The following is an 18,637-nucleotide window of genomic DNA, read 5'->3' as shown; positions in this document are numbered from 1 at the left end:
GGCCTCGTGCATGTTTTATGTCCTCTTTAAGGCGATGTCTATGAGCAGAATGCTGAATAATTGACGAGACGCGAAGCTGGATCAAACGGCAAGTCTGCTTCTGTTTGTGCCTCTCTGTATGCACATGCTGTTCTCTCTGTGCGTGTGGCTGTGCGCACGTATGTGTGTTTGTGTGGTGGATAGCCTATAAGACTGTGTTTTCAATGTGTGTGTGTGTGTGTGTGCGTGTGTGTGTGTGTGTGTGTGTGTGTGAGAGAGAGTGAGAGTGTAAGACAGAAAAAAAAGAGTCAGATGGAGTTGGTTGGTGTGATGATCGCTTATTACTGCAGACTGAAATATGTTTGGACTTCTTGTCTGTAGAAACTGATTTTTAGCTGTTTTCTACTTGAGGAACTCAATATTTTTTTTATTATATCCAGACGTCCATCACATAATTCATCATCCATCAGGAAACACTGCCTTTGTTGTCTTTGTCACAAAAGCTGGATTTATCTTTAATGATTTCTATGAATTTATTGAACATCAGTAAGCATGTGTTTTTGAGCATCACTGATCAAACACGCTGACGATACAGTAAGAATAATGTGGCTGCATACTTACATCTCTGTATATCATCAAAGACGATAAAGGTCTGCATGTTATATACTGTAGCAGTGAAGAAGCTTTGGATGGATTTTGACATGTTATTATATATAAGTTAATCACTGACAATGGATGATGAATCTGTTTGATTTGAATTGAATTTTGATTTACTGGAATCCAATCACATCCAATTCAATTTGCTCAGAAATAGATTTGCTCATTTTCGACGGGTCGGTCCACCACTGTGTCCAATATTTTGCTAATGACATTCCATAGAATTAGATTAGGAGTAGAAAGGATTTTCCCATTCAAATCAACGTAACAGAACCAGAACCTGGTCAGAGCGGTGGCCATTTTTATGTGTACCGTTGCCATAGCAACCATTGTAGCGGGCATAGTTCCGTATAGACTACACCAACTTGCAGCAAGTCGTAAACTCACTTAGGTGAGGTTTTGCACCGACTAAAAATGAGCAGTGGTGTAGTAACATTATGAAGCAGAGTGAGCCAGAGTACATGAGTACAATTTAACACCGTAATGCTTCATCAACACACTCTTGTCACAGCGTAGGAAACATAGACTATAAGAAGTGGACGACGCCCATTGGTTAGTGGACTGCCCTTTTGAAGCCTCGAGTTCGGCATTTTGGCCGTCACCATCTTGGTATTTGGCGGTCACCATGTTGTTATTTTGCAACCAGATGTGACACGAGGTGGGGAGGAGCTAAGTGCAACCGAATGCTGAATAAGACATTTTTAGGTGACAAAAAATGTTACAATTACCTCTCATGAATTGAAAACACACTGTGAAAGGGTTAAAGTTGTAAGACGAAAACTCGTACAACTCCCAGACCGGACAACGCCGTGGTAACGACATGTCAATCACAAGGTAGCCACGCCCTAAAGCATACCCTGCTTTATGGTCTATTTTACGGCAAATGGGACTATAATTTACTTAATAAACATCATACTATATTGAAGAAGACTTGAAACTAGTGATTGAGAACTCATGTTTACGAATTTTACTGAGGTAATAAATGAAGTGAGAAGTAGACTTTTATACAATCATACTTCTGTGTGCAACCAGAGGAGTCGCCCCCTGCTGGTTATTAGAGAGAATGCAAGTTTAAGGCACTTCAGCATTGGCTTCATTTCTCAAACCAGGAGGTGCCCCATTGGTATGAAAGCACATTGCCATCGCCAGATGAGTGATAACTTTGTTCGGCTCATTTTTTGTAACCAGTTTAGCATTAAAGTGGTGGAATGAGTCGAGCAGTGGGCTGGTGCCAGCTGGGTCTAACGGTCCCTTTGCTGTCCTGGAGAAGGGCAAGCTACCTAACTAGCCAGCCAGCCATCAGTGTCCGGGAGCTGTGTCTACTCTCTTTCTCTCTCTCTCGCTCAGTTTAATGACCCTTCTACTCCTGTTCTATTTCTATATGACATTCCCATCAGCCTCAGCTGTACTTTGTATAGGGTGCTAATTGGCAAATGTTACTATGCTAACATGCTAAATAAAGACAATGGGCATGGTAAACATGATACCTGCTAAGCATCAGAATATACTAAACATAGCTATCCTTACTCACACAATGAAACAATCAGCCAACCATCCACACCCACACATGCCACACCAGACCTTATTCTCCTCCATTGCACGCTCACACTCAATTGAACCTGTCATCTTCTCTTTGGTCCCCTAATGGCCGTCTACTCCTACAGAGTTATTAGAGTACAGGACATGTTATTGGAAATCAAAGAGGATTTGGAGTCCAGGGCGTCCTTCTGCAGGGGAAAGCACCCAGCAGAGGTCAACTTGTTACAAAAACACACTCGGTCAACCCTGACCACCCAGATGGATTGCCTCTGAGTAAATCTCTGTTTCCACCATCGCCATGGTTACTCCGGTTATTTCAGGGCGATTTTTGCGGTGTGAGCTGATGGCATGCAGACATATTACCGGGAGTCTATAGAAGATAATGTACATGTGAAATTATAGGGATAGTTTGGGTGTTTTGAAGTGGGGTTGTTTGAGGTACTAGACACCTAAAAGAAAGGCTCACTTAAAAAGATCAATATCAGTTTAAGTGTACACTATATTTAGAATATTCTCCGACGGGGAACTGGACGGAGTCTTCTGGCTTTGGAGAGAGCATAGATAAGATTCACTTTCAGTTCAGTTCCCCGTCAGAAAGGGCTGTCTGACGGCAAGATAAAGCAGTGAAAATATTCTAAATATAGCGTACTCTTTAACTGATATCGATTTTTTTAGGTGGCTAAAATATGTTTTGCTGCTGCCCCCGTCCACAGCAGTACATTGCTTTGCTCCCGTGTCGGTAACTCCTGTCTGTTTCTCCAAACTGCAGCACGCTAACCGTTATCTTCTGTAGGTAATACACCGACTATGGATAAATATCTCATATATCCCCACTTCAAAACACCAAAACTATCCCTTTAAATCATGCCTTTTTTTATTTTTTCCACGTTGTCACTCAAGAACTTAATCTACTTTTCAGGGTTAACAGGTTTTGAACAGAGTTATGAACCCATTTTAAAATACATCAGATAAACTCATAAAAAGGTCTGATGGTCAACACAGAAAAAATGCTGTTTTTTGTGTTGTTGTTGCCATGTTTTCTCTCTGCTGGGTTCATTGCATTTGCTAGCAGCGTCACCAGATGTGCAGAGTTTGTAATTCTGATCACAATTTTGATTCTTCAGATAACAAGCAAACAAGGTCTGTACAAGAGCACTTCTTTCTGCTAGTTAGTGTGCCCTGAAATTTGTATCAAAACAACAAACATAATTTTCAAGAGCAAACATAATTGGAATACCTGACCAAAATTGCACTCTGGCTAAACCCTTCAGGGAATACCTCGAACAAGTTGGTAATTTTGAAGCACATGCTGCCGTATGAGAGGATTTCCTGCATCACTTATATAATTGAGATGAACTGGGACCTGAGAATATTCTGAGCAAATAGAAGTAAAATACATAACAGTGTTTGTCTCTAATGATAAAGGGGTTTCATTAAGAGGCAGACTTTATGAAACACAGTGCTGAATGGCCCCTCTTGAATTAATTTGTGTCAACCAGATAAGTCAGCGGGCTAGAGATATGCCTTTTTTCTTATTTTCTTTATCAAAAACATTTTAATGAAGCTAAATAAAAATTATTCATGAAGTGTGATTTTAACTGAGGTGTTTGCCATTATGTCAGTGTTAAAGAGCTAAAACGACAGCAGATAAAGCGACAGCTAGTTTTTACAGACATTATAGTTTAACCAGTTTCCAGCTGCCGTCTGAGTTTATGTTGAAAATAACATCCAAGGACCCAGGTAGCCTAGGTAACAATGGTGTCCTCTTTAACTGTGACCATGTACGTTAGAACTTTCATTGTGTTTTACAATGTTATTTTTATCTCATGTCCTTCCAGTCTCTCCCAATGCAAACAACTATACAATAAAGCACAACTGCCCACACTGCCCACTTAAAAAAAAAAAATAATAAGTGAAAAGACTATTGGCCAGTTCCGGCTCGTGAGATGTTTTTTTTAATATGTGAATTGAATAAGTGGGAAAGAAACTTTGTATTTCTATAATAATACAAATACAATACAAACATTGTTAAAAGGATATTTTTAGTCACTGACAATTTAGCATGTAAGAAAAGTAACATAAGGTTGTTGTTTTTTATTAAAGGTACAGTGTGTAGGATTCGGCGTCATCTAGTGGTGTGGTTGCAGATTGCAACCAACTGAGTACCTCTCCGCTCACTCCTTCCTTTCAAAGACTGAGGTAACGTGAGCCGCCGAGTACAAAACTGTGGTAATGCCGTTCACCTCGCTCAGAGGCCATCCTTACCATAATAACACTACTTTAGGAGCAACGGAAGTCAGACGGTGGCTGGCGGTGCCACGGGTTTTCACTCTGCGGCTCACGTAACAGCAGTTTCACAAGCGTGTCTGAGAACTACGGTGGCCTTCAGGTAGCGTAAAAATGTGAAAGTCTCTCTCTAGAGCCAGTGTTTGGTTTGTCCGTTCTGGGCTACTGTAGAAACATGACAGAGCAACATGGCGGACTCTGTAAAGAGGACCCGCTCCCTATGTAGATATGAAGGGCTCATTCTACGCTAACAAAAACACAAACGATTCTTAGTTTCAGGTGATTATACACTAATAAAAATAAAGTTACGAATATTATATTCCATTTCTGCAGATCCCCCTGTTCCTTTAAAAGACAAGTTTTCCCCTTTAATACCCCGAATCGACAGATTTTGAAACATAGCAAATATGTAAAGGCTTGTCTTTGGAGGACAGACATCAATCAGAAATTATTGGATTGGGCTAGAGAGAGCTGGTGTCACTTTTTATTACAATAGTAATATTCACTTCATAAAATATATTTGATTTTGTGCTTTCGTCACATGTACAATATAAAGGCCACACTGTATGGGAGAACCAAAATGTCTCTGTGTCAGCACCACTGTGTGGTTGTCTGTGCGTGAAACAATGCCAGACCTTCAGTGCAGCCTGACATTTGGAAGCGTAAGATGTACAGTACATTAAAAGCTGTGGCTAACAAAAGCAGCGCAGTGCAATTGATCTAAGCTGTGTGCAAAGGCGAGACGTTGGGGAAATCAGAAGCTTCATTAAAGTTTCATATTGTGTTTCTGTACACTTGCAGTTTCATCTTGTGTCTCTATTTACTTAAGGGCCCAAACAAAGTTAGACTCACCCTGGGAGCTTGGATTGCAAAAGCTTTAACAACACAACTGTAGAAGTATTGTCATTGTTTTATCCATGACCATGAATCTTTAAATATAAGGGCAGCAGTGTTCCTATGGGATGTTTGTTTAATATTTGTTTAGTTTTTGTACTGCACAAATATACCTTATTGCAGTGAATTATGTTTTCCAATGTTTGCTTTTAATACGCCATTTATGCTGCATATAAGCAGACAATGTGGACTTCTGAGTGACTCTACAACAGAGGTCTACAACCTTTTTCACTCTGAGAGCTAATTTGACAAAATGAAAATGTCCGACAGCTACTCATAGCACCAGGTTGTACATCGCCAATAGCAGATATCATTTCTGTTAATTTCATTTCAGCCACCGCAGTCATCGCCTCTATTACAATCCCGCCTGTCTTGTCTTTTAAGTGTTGGTTTCAGCTCCTTTACCCTCTCCCTTTGTAAACTTGCAGTTTACAAAGCTAACGTTACATCTTTTTCCGACTGATGTACTCGCACCGCAAATGAGACACACACATTTGTCATTCACCTTCATTTTAAAGAAACTGTGTTACCCATTCCTTAAGAAAATAGTATATTTTTTATTGGTCTGGCTATTTTCTGTGGTGATTGTCAAATCTGGCGTGCGCTTGCCAGTCTGCTAACATCGCTTAATGTTACGGTGTCATTGATGTAACCAAACTTGGGAACAGCGTAACGCGTTTAATTGAGAGCTGATAGCAAATAATAATTTTGTGACAGAAGGGGGCAGATGTCTGTGAAGTTGATTGGACAGAAATTTAAACAGGTTTCACAGTTACTTTGTGTTATCTACATTTTCTTTGAACCTTTAGCGAGCCACTCAGAAACGAGTAGCTTGCGGGCTACTTGTTGGAGATCCCTGCTCTGCAGTGTTTGTCCATTTAAAGTTATGTGATATGCTCGGGAATCTACTTGTCTGTATCTGCTTCTGTCTTCTGTGTCAATCTGTCACTTTCCACTTTCTCCACAATCTCCACATTCAGAGTGTCACGAAACAGACAGAATGACAGCAGATAGTCTCACTCACCCTCTGACACACACACACACACACACACACACACACACACACACACACTACCAGGGCATTAGTCAGATAGGATTCCCCTTGCGCTGCAAATGATCTGTGAAAATCATACAGGAATCCTGTGCCAGTCTTGGACAAATACACACACACACACACACACACACACACACACACACACGTATGCATGCACATATTCACAAATTGATAGTATGAAAAGGTGCTTGCTCTTTTGCCAGATCTCTTTCGCACACACATGCACACGTGGCAGAAGCGAGAGGCAGATATCTTTGATAGCTGCCCAGGTTTGATGGCCTGTAGCCGGCAGAGGCTTTTAGAGAGGCTTGGTGGTAGCTCGGTGTTGAGCTCCCTGCTGGGCCTTTTGTCCCAATCTGTGGGTTGTCGTTTTATAAATGAGGGTGTCCACGGGGAGATGAAAGGAATGGAAACAGGTGAGCACTTCACAGAGCGCAGCACTGAATCACTGAGAAAATCTCAAATAACAGACACAAAAAGACCTCACTGCATTACAGTAAGCAGCTTAGCCAGGTCAGACACAGTCTATGCAGCTCAAATTCTATGTTTTCAATACTGAAATACTATATAATGACTATTTCATGTGTTTTGTTCTATTTAACAATATTTTTTTTAAAAAGGTGGTGATGTAAACTTTTAACCACAATTAATATCTGAACAACATTATAATGAAATTCTACAGTAATAGCTAATGTAGCAGATTTTGCAGTTTACGGGTTACCTTCTAGACATTACAAGCCGCCGGCTCACTGTCGCCATGTTGAGAGCTGTTGAGAGGCAGTAGAAATGCTCCAATCCCGTATTTAGCACCTTTAATAAACATGCAGTAGCACCGAATAAAGACGCTGGTTTAATTTTGTGGATTTCAAAGTAGTTATGCAAAGTCTAATCTGTTTTGCTGTTACAGATTCATTATATATTGCTTAGTTTTTATCACAGGTATAACAACAAACAGTCAGAATACTCAAATGCAAAGAATACATAGAAATGTGACATTAAAGCCCTTCAGCAAATTTTGCAGGTTTGATTTTTTTGTTGTTAAACTATTGTGAAGATGATTTGATGAAACATCTGTAGTCACAAGTGTTCACATGATGGCTTCAGTGTCGTACCCGTTCTTACTCGCCCTTCTTTCCCATCACATTCAGCCAAGGTTTCTGCACCTCGCTTCAAGGCATGCAAGATAGTTTTATATCACATCCTACGGATTGGTAAATCTGTCCACGCCCTTCTGACTCACCTTTCAGAAAGTTGCAATCTCATGCAATGCCTGTTTTTCTTTTTTGAGTCACAAAAATCACCTGAACGAGTTCAAGTTGCCTCTGTGTGTTTATGTACCAGTCTTTTCCCGAAGCGTTAACCTTCAAACTACAAAAGTGCTCTGATGCTGTGCCGAGGCTGCGCACACACACTTAAATGGAGGTCCAGATGCGAGTGTGTGTGCATTGTATGTGCATGTGTGTGTGTTACACAGCCCCTTGTGTGACAGCTGTGCCCTTTTCAACGGCACTCAAAAATCAAGCATGCTTATCCACACTTTGTTTCTCTCAAATGTCTCAAAGATATATTAAATACAAATACCTTCCTCCATCACATGGGACCCCTGAGGTAAGGAACATAGTAACTGCACTCCAAGCTCACCCCTTTTCTAAAGCGTGCACTGTGCCGTCTTGATAGGGTGCAGCAGGTTTGACACAGGAGAAAGGGAGCAAGGGATAGGGGCAGAGAAGAGAAAAAAGGGAAGGAGAGAGGTAAAATAGAAAGGCAGGAAAACGGGGGGAAAGGCTGCTGTTGGCAGAACTTGTTTCCATGATGTTTGAAGTCCGCAACATTCCAATTGGGCTGCAAAGAATCGGGATTACACACACACACACACACACACACAACTCTGCCTTGTAAGAGATAGAGGCAAGGAGCGAGGAGGAGGGGATAGAGAGAGAGGGATGGTGATGAAGAGTGAAAGTGGCAGTGAGTTTTTGGAGAGATGGCAGAAACCAGGGGAGAGCAGCCTCTACGCTCGTGACAGCAGCTGAAATCCTATCCACTGGCGGAAAAGGGAGATGACACTCCCATGAAGGAAACGCGCAGGGAAACGAAGCAAGTGGGGGGAAAGAGATAAAAATGGCAGAATAAATATATAAAAAAATAAATGTGTGTGAGAGAGTCACAGCCAGAAAGGGAAATGGCAAAACACACAGATTGTTTGGACATTTTGTGCTCGTTAGAAGCCATAATCAATAGGCAGCTGTTTGGACGCTTTTGGTCAGCGTGGGTGGGCAATTCAGCCAACAAACAGCACTTGTTTGCCCTTATTTACAGTTGTGTCCCAGTTACCAAATCCCATCCCTGCCACACATAATATTGCCAATGTTTTGCACTGAAAATGCGACGACATCACACAAACTGAAGGTTATTTTAACTATGCAGAGTTTGGGCTTTTATGAAACTGTACCCTGTGGTTTCCTCACTCTTTATTTCTGTGTGGCACAATAAGGCCTTAATGAACAAGCTTCTGGGGTGTAATAACCAATACTCTCCCTCTGCAGCTAGACATGACTCTACATTTTTTATGTTTTTATTCTTTGTTCCTTTGCTGTGTTTCGCAGACCTTGACACACCTGTTCTGACGGTGCACCAGACCATCAGCGATGTGCGTGGCAGTTACTACCAGGAGAAGACGGTGTTCCTGCGCTGCACCGTCAACTCCAACCCTCCCGCACGATTCATCTGGAAACGTGGGAGCATGCTCATCGAACAGAGCAAGGACAACGGAGTGGACATCTACGAACCGCTTTACACTCAGGTACACATGAACACATGCACGGCGTAGACGCACGGCCAGGTTTGCCGTTACTCCCCGCTTTTTGCTCTCCTCTTTAAGAAGTGCGTCACAAAATCATCAATCTATTCTCTCTAAATCTCTCTCTTCCTTTTATTTAGTTTTTTTCCAACTATTGCTGTCTAACATTAAATGGATAGTTCAGGTGTTCAAGGTAAACCAGTGAAAATATTCTAAATATAGCATACACTTAAACGGATATTGATTTATTTAGGTGAGCCTTTCTTTTAGATGGCTTAAATAAGCTTTGCTGCCGCTTCCAACCACAGCAGTACATTGCTTTGCTTCAGTGCGGTAACTCCCGTCTGCTTCTCCAAGCTGGGGGTGCACCGACCGCCATCTACTGTAGGTAATACACTGACTATGGATAAGTACTTCAAACAACCCCACTTCAAAACCCTCAAACAATCCCCTTAAGGATTGACATTAACACTGTTAAAGCACTGTGGTTGTGACCCCTGCTTGAGCCCAGGTTACTTTAGAAAAAGCCTTGTTAAGTATAAGACATCCACAGTCTGTGTAGTGTTTCACCGCTGTGTGGTGAAGCTGGCTCTGGATGCTATATCAGAGTTAGGTTTACATTAGCAGCTCTGCTCTTTGTTTGAGGAAGTCTATCAACCCCAGCCAAACTCGCTATTTGATGTTATGTCATGTTCGCCAAACACATCATAGTCCTCATCCTATAAACCTTTCCTCTTGTAACGTTAAAAGTGAAACATACTGTTTGAAAAATACAAAAAGCATGAATTTTTATCAATCGTTAGCACAACTGCTCCCTTTTTCTCCACTTATCAAAGCATCAGTCAGCCACAAAGCAGCGCCCCTCGAGTTCAATTAGCCAGCCAGCAGAGTTCTTCCCGGGGCTGCCTAGAAGACACTGTTGGCTCATCACCCACTGCAGCAGACAGACAGTTATACAGCATCACACACAAAGTCTTCATCTGAAAGATCATCAGAGATGTTGAAAGAAGTATGTGGCTGCTTCTGTGTGTCCAGGAGAGTGCGTTTGTCTACACGAGAGGCCCAGAGGAAGCTGCTGGAGTAGCGAGAGACATCAGGGAGAGGGTGGATGGATTTAGCTTTTTATTTTTGCCCTGACAATCAGATCGCTTTCATTTTCCTAATGGTCTCATGTGAAAGCCATTCAAAATTCATCATTCATATTACTCTATATGTAGATTTGAGATGCTTCAGTTGATAATCAGGGCATGTCAGACATACAATATGTGCTTGTGTGTGTGCGTGTGTCTGTGTGTGTATGCGTGTGCTTATCTAAGTGTGTCGCTGACCCTGTTTATCACAGTGCGGCTCATCAAAAATTGAAGTGACTTTTACACAAGATTACAACCCAGTTTAGAAAAGACTGAGCTTTCTCATTCATCTAATGTTGTGTTATGTAATGGAAATGTGGTCATATTAAGATTTATCTTTAGATTAATGTTTATATGTGTCAGTTGTTTTTGTTGTCAAAGTTAACGCGTTAACACAAATTTGTTTTAACGCCACTAATTTCTTTAATGCATTAACGCAATCGATCCTCCGAAAGTTGTACCGGGCTCAGTTTTAAGTGAAGATACTGGCATCATATGAAACTAGAAAACCTAAGGAATCCATTGGTACCAACCATGTCATACTAGCTTGTCGCAAAGGACGCTATATAACGCTCCAAACTTGTGCAAAATTTTGGTGAGGAAAACTGGCATGGCTATTTTCAAAGGGGTCCCTTGACCTCTGACCTCAAGATATGTGAATGAAAATGTGTTCTATGGGTACCCACGAGTCTCCCCTTAACAGACATGCCCACTTTATGATAATCACATGCAGTTTGGGGCAAGTCATAGTCAAGTCAGCACACTGACACACTGACAGCTGTTGTTGCCTGTTGGGCTTGAGTTTGCCATGTTTTGATTTGAGCATATGCTTTTTGTTAAATGCAGTACCTGTGAGGGTTTCTGGACAATACTTGTTATTGATTTGTGTTGTTAATTGATTTCCAATAATAAATATATACATACATTTGCATAAAGCAGCATATTTTCCCACTCCCATGTTGATAAGAGTATTAAATACTTGACAAATCTCCCTTTATGGTACATTTTGAACAGATAAAAAAACATGTGATTCATTTGCGATTCATCGTGATTAAATATTTTAATCGATTGACAGCCCTAATTTTAGCATGATATTGTTGTATGTGTGCTTCATCCCATCTAGGGTGAGACCAAGGTGCTGAAGCTGAAAAACCTCAGACCTAAGGACTTTGCCGATTATACGTGCCAGGTGTCCGTCCGCAATGTGTGTAACATCGAAGACAAGGCGGTCACCTTCAGGCTCACGAATGCCACATGTAAGTTGTTTGATTGTTTCTTTGAAAACACGCTGAAGACAAACAAATGCTTGTGCTCAGAGTAGACATGTACTACATGCCTTCACAAAGCCAAGATTTTCTCCTCCGCTATCAATTTCTTGCCTCGACTTTTGCTCTCTCTTTCTTTGATTCGCCCATCTCATCTGACTTTTTCTCTGCACGCTCGTTGTCTCCTGGCTCAGGAATCTCTTGCTGTCTGTCTCTTTCGCTCATTGTTAAAAATGTCTCCCATCTTTACTTGTGCTGTATTCTGCTTTCATCCTCTCACTTCCTTTAATCTCTCTCTCTCTCCTTCCTTGAGTTTTACCTCTACCCTTTGACTTCCCCCTCAGATCTGCCCTCAGTCTCTCTTTCTCCTCGCCTGCCTCCCAGTGCGTCATCTGTCTTGTTTTTCTGTGGCTGAGAGCTCATCTCAGGGCCGTCAGCTGTAATTCAGTTGTCACACTCCCTGTTATCTCCGATTCACTCTACACCGCCCTGTCCATCTCCACGCCACCGCCCGGCAACTCTGTTACTTACGACAACATTGTTGCCATTGACAACCCTGTCACGATTGTTCCGGTCAGACTGATATACCAAAAGGGAAAACCCCCTGCTTTTTCTATTGTGTTTATTTTCTATTTTTCTTGCGTCTTTTTCTAAATGCCAGTCAGTCTGATTTATGTTGGCAAATCGTGCAAGACAATTAAGTGCTTTATAATGTTTTTCAAACCCATTATCAGTTCTATTTAATTCTTTTTAGTAGCGTGAGTGTACTCATTTGAAAGGTCCTTGTTGTCAGATTTTCTGAAACCTGCGTCCTACATGCTCAAGAGCCATTTGTAGATAGGAGGACTGTTCAGGGCCTCTTATCTTAATCCCGTATTTCTCACGGTCAGAAGGCCTGAGTAGATATGCACTGAAAATGTGGATACAGCAAAGTTGTGATGCTTGCTTTAACTGAAAGAAGGCTTTAGGTTAAAAAAGCAGCCTTTTCACCAAAACATAGCTTCTTTAAATCTCCAGACTGGTGGTGAAAATGAAAGATAAATACTCCCTAAAAGCAATAGCTTGACATTTTGGAGGACTATACACATATTTACTGTCTTGCCCAGAGTTAGATGAGAAGATCGATATCTCACATCTCTCGGTTAAATATGAAGCTATAGCCAGCAGCCTGTTAGTTTTGCTTGGTAAAGGGACTGGAAACAGCCTGGCTCTGCTCGCACCTCTAAAGCTCAGTAACTGACTTTATTGATTATAAAGTTACATATTATGATTGTATGATAGCTGTCGGCAAGAAAGAAAATAAGCCGGTTTCTTGAAATGTAAAATGATTCCTTTAACATCAAATTGCCTGTGAGCAAGGCACTAAACCACATCTGTTTAAAGGACAGTTGATGTCCTGTGTTGTTCAGTTCTCATGCTGGGAATGATAGAAGCTCTGAAAGTGATGCAGAAAAAGGCAATTACGTGGATATTCAAAGGTTGAAATAAACCAGAAACAGCAAAGAGGTTGGTCCATACATTTAACATCACAGTGTTCTTTATAGATGTAATTTTAAGTTTGGTCCATAGACTGTTTATAAGAAGTGGACATATTCACCGTGACTAAAGCATCCCCTGCTTTATGGTCTATTTGACTCTAAATGGGACCATAATTTCCTAAATGAACATCATGCTGTATTGAAGAAGACTTGAAACTAGCGATTGAGACCATAAACTCATGTGTACAATGTTTACTGAGGTAATAAATCAAGTGAGAAGTAGGCTCATTTTCTCATAGACTTCTATACAATCAGACTTCTTTTTGCAACCAGAGGAGTCGCCCCCTGCTGGCTGTTAGAAAGAATGCAGGTTTAAGACACTTTTGCACTGGTTTCGCTTTTCAGACCCGGAGGTTGCCCACTGGTTTGGTCTCTCATTTGTATAAAAAAAAAAATCATATATAAATGTTTAATTTAATACAGTTGTAAGAAACCAAAAAAAAAAATTAAATAAAAGTACATTACCTTTTTAACTGCATTGATGTTTCATTACACACTAAAGAGAAAAGAGATCAAGTTTTCATGTTTTGCTAAGTTTTTATGATGACCACAAGTCTCCACGACTTTTTGCTTTTACTTTTTATTGACAGACTTTGCACTGAAGGAGAGATTATCAATTGGGCAATAAGGCCTCTTTCAGATAAGAGATAAATGTTCTCAGGAGTCTTCTAAAGTGAGCTGAAGGTGGGGGAAGATAAAAAAAAAGAAACTCTGTGATAAAGTTAAGAGGAGAGGAAACGGAGTCTGGCATCTCCGTGAGAGACTGAGCTGGAGAAAGGAGTGGTCGCAAACAAGATCGAGGAACAGCAGGAAATGAAAGACTGAGAATGAATGTGACAGATGGACACGGCTTCAGAAAACCAAGTGACGCTAATGAATCAGCCTAAGGTGAATGAGATATGCTATCAATTAGAGCAGACAGCACATAGGACCAGAGATGATAAATGGTGGATTATGATGAAAGAGAAACCAAAATGGAATGAAAAAGAACATGTGTGGACTTTAGATTAAGGCTGACAAACTGTGTCATGGCTCTGATTTATATAAAACACACGAATGGCTTTTGAATGTATACAAAGGTGTAAGACCAGGACTATGCATTCATCGTGTTTGGCTCATTAGCCTTCAAATCAATGCATTAGCTGTCACATGTCCTACTTTACAAACCAGTCACAATGTGTTGTTGAAAATCAACAGGTAGGAAAGAAAAACAAACCGGTCTTAATGCTCCAGTTGTATGTGATAGGTGTTCTTCACTCTCACCCCCTCTGTCTTCCTGTCGTCCCCTCTTGGACTCCTGTGGCTGAGATCAATTGTACCCCCATGGCTCAGTCAACACACACACACACACACACACACACACACACACACACACACACACACAAACACAGCCACCATAACAATAAATGTCTGCCTGGTGCTGCTGGCATACGGGCACAGAGACTTGCCAGAACAGCCAATCTGTCTGGACCTCACAGCCTCACAGAGCGACGGAAAACACACTGCTTAGTGTGTGTGTGTTTCTGCGTCTGTCCGTGTGTGTGTGTGATAAAAGAAGAAATAACAGAAAGGAAGAAGGAAGGAAGCATGTTCGGTTGTATGTCTGTGTGTGAACTCAGGTAACTAATGGGATGAGCAGACTCCGAGTAGAGGATGGAGGAAGCTGCATTTCAGGAAAATAAAATGTATTGTTTTTTTACAGTTTTTTTCTCCATTGCTTAGACATCCATCCATTCATCCATTAATCCATCCATCCATTATCTGTAACTGCTTATCCTATTCGGGGTCACGTGGGGGGATGGAGCTGATCCCAGCTGACATTAGGCGAAGGCGGAGTGATTGCTTAGACATATTTCTTAACATAAACCCCCAGTTACCAACTGCATTAACATGTCTCGCCCTAAACCTCACATTTTCCCACCAAAATGAAGAACTGGTATCCAGTGATGTAATGCAACTAAGTACATTTACTCAAGTACTGTACTGAAGTACATTTTTGAGGAACTTTACCTGAGTATTTCCATTTTCTGCGACTTTATTCTACTCCTTTTTTTCTACTCCTGCACTACATTTATCTGATAACTAATTTATTACTTTACATATTTTATATTGCTTTAATAATTAGAATCAACTTATGATATATTATTGTAGATTAAGCTGCTCAGCAGCTAAGTATTTAAGATGTGCCACACCATGAGCAGCTGCAATATTAATTTACTCTATACAGTAATGCATCAATAATTATATTCCAATAATATAATATATAGTATTCTGAGATGGGCCATTCTGCATAATAAGTACTTTTACTTTTGATTCTTTTAGTATATTTTGATTCTAATACTTTTGTACTTTTGCTCAAGTAAGATTTTGAATGCAGGACTTTTACTTTTAACTTGAGTATTTTTACACTGTTGTACTTTTAGTTAAGTGAAAGATCTGAGTACTTCTTCCACAACAGCTGGTATTAATGTTGTAAACGCACAAAAATGTTAAATCTCAACTCTCAGAGCCAATATAAAGAGGTGAGTAGGCAAAGTGTGAATAAAGTAATACAGATTTTAAAATGAATCCAGCTAAAGGAGACAAATAAAGTGTAAACATAATGATGTTAACTCAGAAAATCACAACTCAGATCTCCAAAATAACTGAAATAACAAGAGTGAGAGACGGAGAAACACTGAAAATAAATAAAATTACAAATAGAGAGCAGAGAGGATGAAACAGAGGGCAAAGAGTGAGAGAGAGACAGACAGAAGGACATATGAGATAGAGTGATTGTCAAAGAGGAAAACAAACAGCGAGTTGCTGCTTTGTTTTTTATCCTCTATAATATTTATCTAATGAGCGTATTTTGTTATTCCCCGCTGAGCTCCCTTTTGTCCTTGTGGCGTCAGTCACTGCTTAGATTAGATTCATCCAACTAGGTCACGCCGTCGCCGCCGATTCACCGCGCTGGGACACGGGGATTGATTGATTTTTATATCATAATCCCGGGCTGGGATTTGAGTACGGGGCTTCTGCCCTCCACTAACTGCTGACAGCGGCCAAATCCTCTTCCCCTGCCTCTCGTAAAAAGAACACGGGGCCAATGCTCCGCAGCTTGTCATGTTATTTAAAGTGGTGTAGCGCAGAGGTGGAGGGGGTAATGGAACAAGGCCTGGGCGTGTGGCGGGATGGAGCACAACAGGAGATTGCATTAGATTGACTTCCACCATAACTGAATGGGGACTTTGGATTTTGTCACATATTGTTTGTTTAAAATGAGCAAGAAATAAATATTAAAAAGTCATAAATAAACCAATCAGTTGCAATGTCATGCCTCACAAACTACTGCTGTATATTTCAAAGTTTTTGTTCTTTATATCGTCACATCACATCAGCCATCAACACGTAAATCATTTTCCCCTTTCACCCTTAGCTAAAGCCTGAATACCACCACCGCACATACAATAGTGGGCTGCTTATTTTCAAAGTAGCTAATATGACAATATTACAACAGAACAGATAGAAAGAAGAGAGCAATCATATATTTTACCAAGTTCATTTGAAGCTAAATATTTGTACCATAAAGTAAAATATTAATCTGGCCCTACATGTGCACTAGTAGAGGACTCCTGTGGAGGTTTATGTATTATATTAAAATCTCTAATAGGGTTGTCACGGTATACCGCGGTATGAAAGTTGGCGGTTATCATACCGTGTACATTTGCTGATCTACGGTATTGAAAGAAACTGACTAAGTGAGTGTGTGAGTTAAAGATACAGACAGGAGCAGTCTGACTGCGATGTCACACACCTACAGTATATTTTAATTGTTAATAATCATAGGACATTAATTTAAAAGCTCACAGCTGATGTTATTTTTCATTCAATAGTTAATTACATGCTATAGTGCAGCTAACATGTAAACTAACACGCTTCAAGCAAATATCATATTTTATTGCACAGCTTTGTTGAATACTTGATTCTGATTGGTCAATCACGGCGTTCTACGGTCTGTTACTGTATTTCTTTATAGCAGACCGCTCCTATGGACGCAGTTCTGATGTCGGACTCTGGAGGACTATTTTTGTGTCAAATGATTAATTTCTTAAGTAAGTAGCTATGTAATAAACGGGATAATGTACAGCGAGCCGGTCATTGTTGCCGGCTCGCTGTACATTATCCCTTACAGTACATATTTACACACTATTTTTTTATCAGGTTTATAATTCTGTTTATTATAATTATGTTCTCTTTCCTTTAAGGCTCACTTCAACTGATAAAAATACTAATACTACTACTAATAATAATAATAAGAATAGTGTAATACCGCGAAACAGCGATATTTTCTGAGATGGTTATTATACCGCTACAGCCCTAATCACAAAACAGCCAGGTGTCTCGACAATAAACGTGTTTGTATAATCATTGTAGTGAAATAGTGCAATGAAAGAGCTGCTCCACACAAAAAAAAGAAGAAAAAAAAGGAGAAACGCAAAATAGAATTTTTTAGAACTGTCACATTAATTAGTTATTGTCAGGTTTAGACAACGTTATATATATATATATATATATATATATATATATATATATATGAGAGGGACAATTTCTGACAGTTTTTAAGATCTGTGCCTTTGATGAACTTGTAAAATTCTTCATCATGCAGCTCTATGTGTCAATTAAGGGGATAATTTGGAAACACTGAAGATTTGTTTATCCTGTTCTGTTGACTTAAATGGAACGAAATACAGAATCACAAAAAGAGTTAAACAGTGATACAAAAATTTCCTTTTCCTGAATAATGTTGGTGGCATGTCTGTTGGACGAAACAAACACACATACACACACCGTGATTTAAAGCTGTTGACAACCTCTGAGCGAACTGTAAATCTGCACGAAGGGAGAGTTGATTCAGTCTTTTATTGATTACTGTAACTCCTACCACAATATACCTTCACACAATAATATGACAGCCGTACAAGTGTGTAATATATATGATGAGATCAATAGGTGGCAAATCCTATTGCGTATGAATTCCCCCCTGAAAAGTTGAGGATCGATGGGCAATCTGCAATAACCCTTAGTACTGTAAAACCTGTGTGGTAGGACGTCTGTGCAGTCGGTTTTATGTGAGGCTGTAATCTACGTAAGAGGGTGGTCATGTGGAAGAGAATCAGGAAAAATAATAGAGAAATGAGAGGGACAAGAAAAAAAACACATAATCTAAAAGCGTTTATTTTATTTAAAGCTGTTGTGTGTTTACTTGTTAAAATACACTCTTTGTTTCTATTTCAGATTTTTTTATTTCCATACAATCATATATAGTGATTAGGGCTGTCTATTGATTAAAATATTTAATCGTGATTAATGCATAATTGTCCGTAGTTAATCTCAAATTAATCACACATTTTTTATCTGTTCAAAATGTACCTTAAAGGGAGATTTGTCAAGTATTTTATACTCTTATCAACATGGGAGTGTCGATTTTCTAATTTCATCTTCACTCTAGCTTT

At 40.0% G+C, this 18,637-nt stretch overlaps 1 protein-coding gene across 3 annotated transcripts in view; it reads left to right on the top strand.

The window, feature by feature from the left end:
- LOC119476573 (MAM domain-containing glycosylphosphatidylinositol anchor protein 1) overlaps positions 1–18,637 on the top strand; it is a 208,556-nt gene that overhangs the window by 117,094 nt on the left and 72,825 nt on the right. For all 3 annotated transcript variants that reach the window (XM_037749976.1, XM_037749968.1, XM_037749961.1), the window contains exons 5-6: positions 9,016–9,212; positions 11,463–11,595. In XM_037749976.1, coding sequence (XP_037605904.1) covers positions 9,016–9,212; positions 11,463–11,595 — 330 coding nt within the window. The remainder of the gene's footprint in view (positions 1–9,015; positions 9,213–11,462; positions 11,596–18,637) is intronic.

The sequence above is a fragment of the Sebastes umbrosus genome, chromosome 2 (genome assembly GCF_015220745.1).
Source record: "Sebastes umbrosus isolate fSebUmb1 chromosome 2, fSebUmb1.pri, whole genome shotgun sequence".
Lineage (NCBI taxonomy): Eukaryota > Metazoa > Chordata > Actinopteri > Perciformes > Sebastidae > Sebastes > Sebastes umbrosus.
This window is presented reverse-complemented; position numbering and strand designations above follow the sequence as displayed.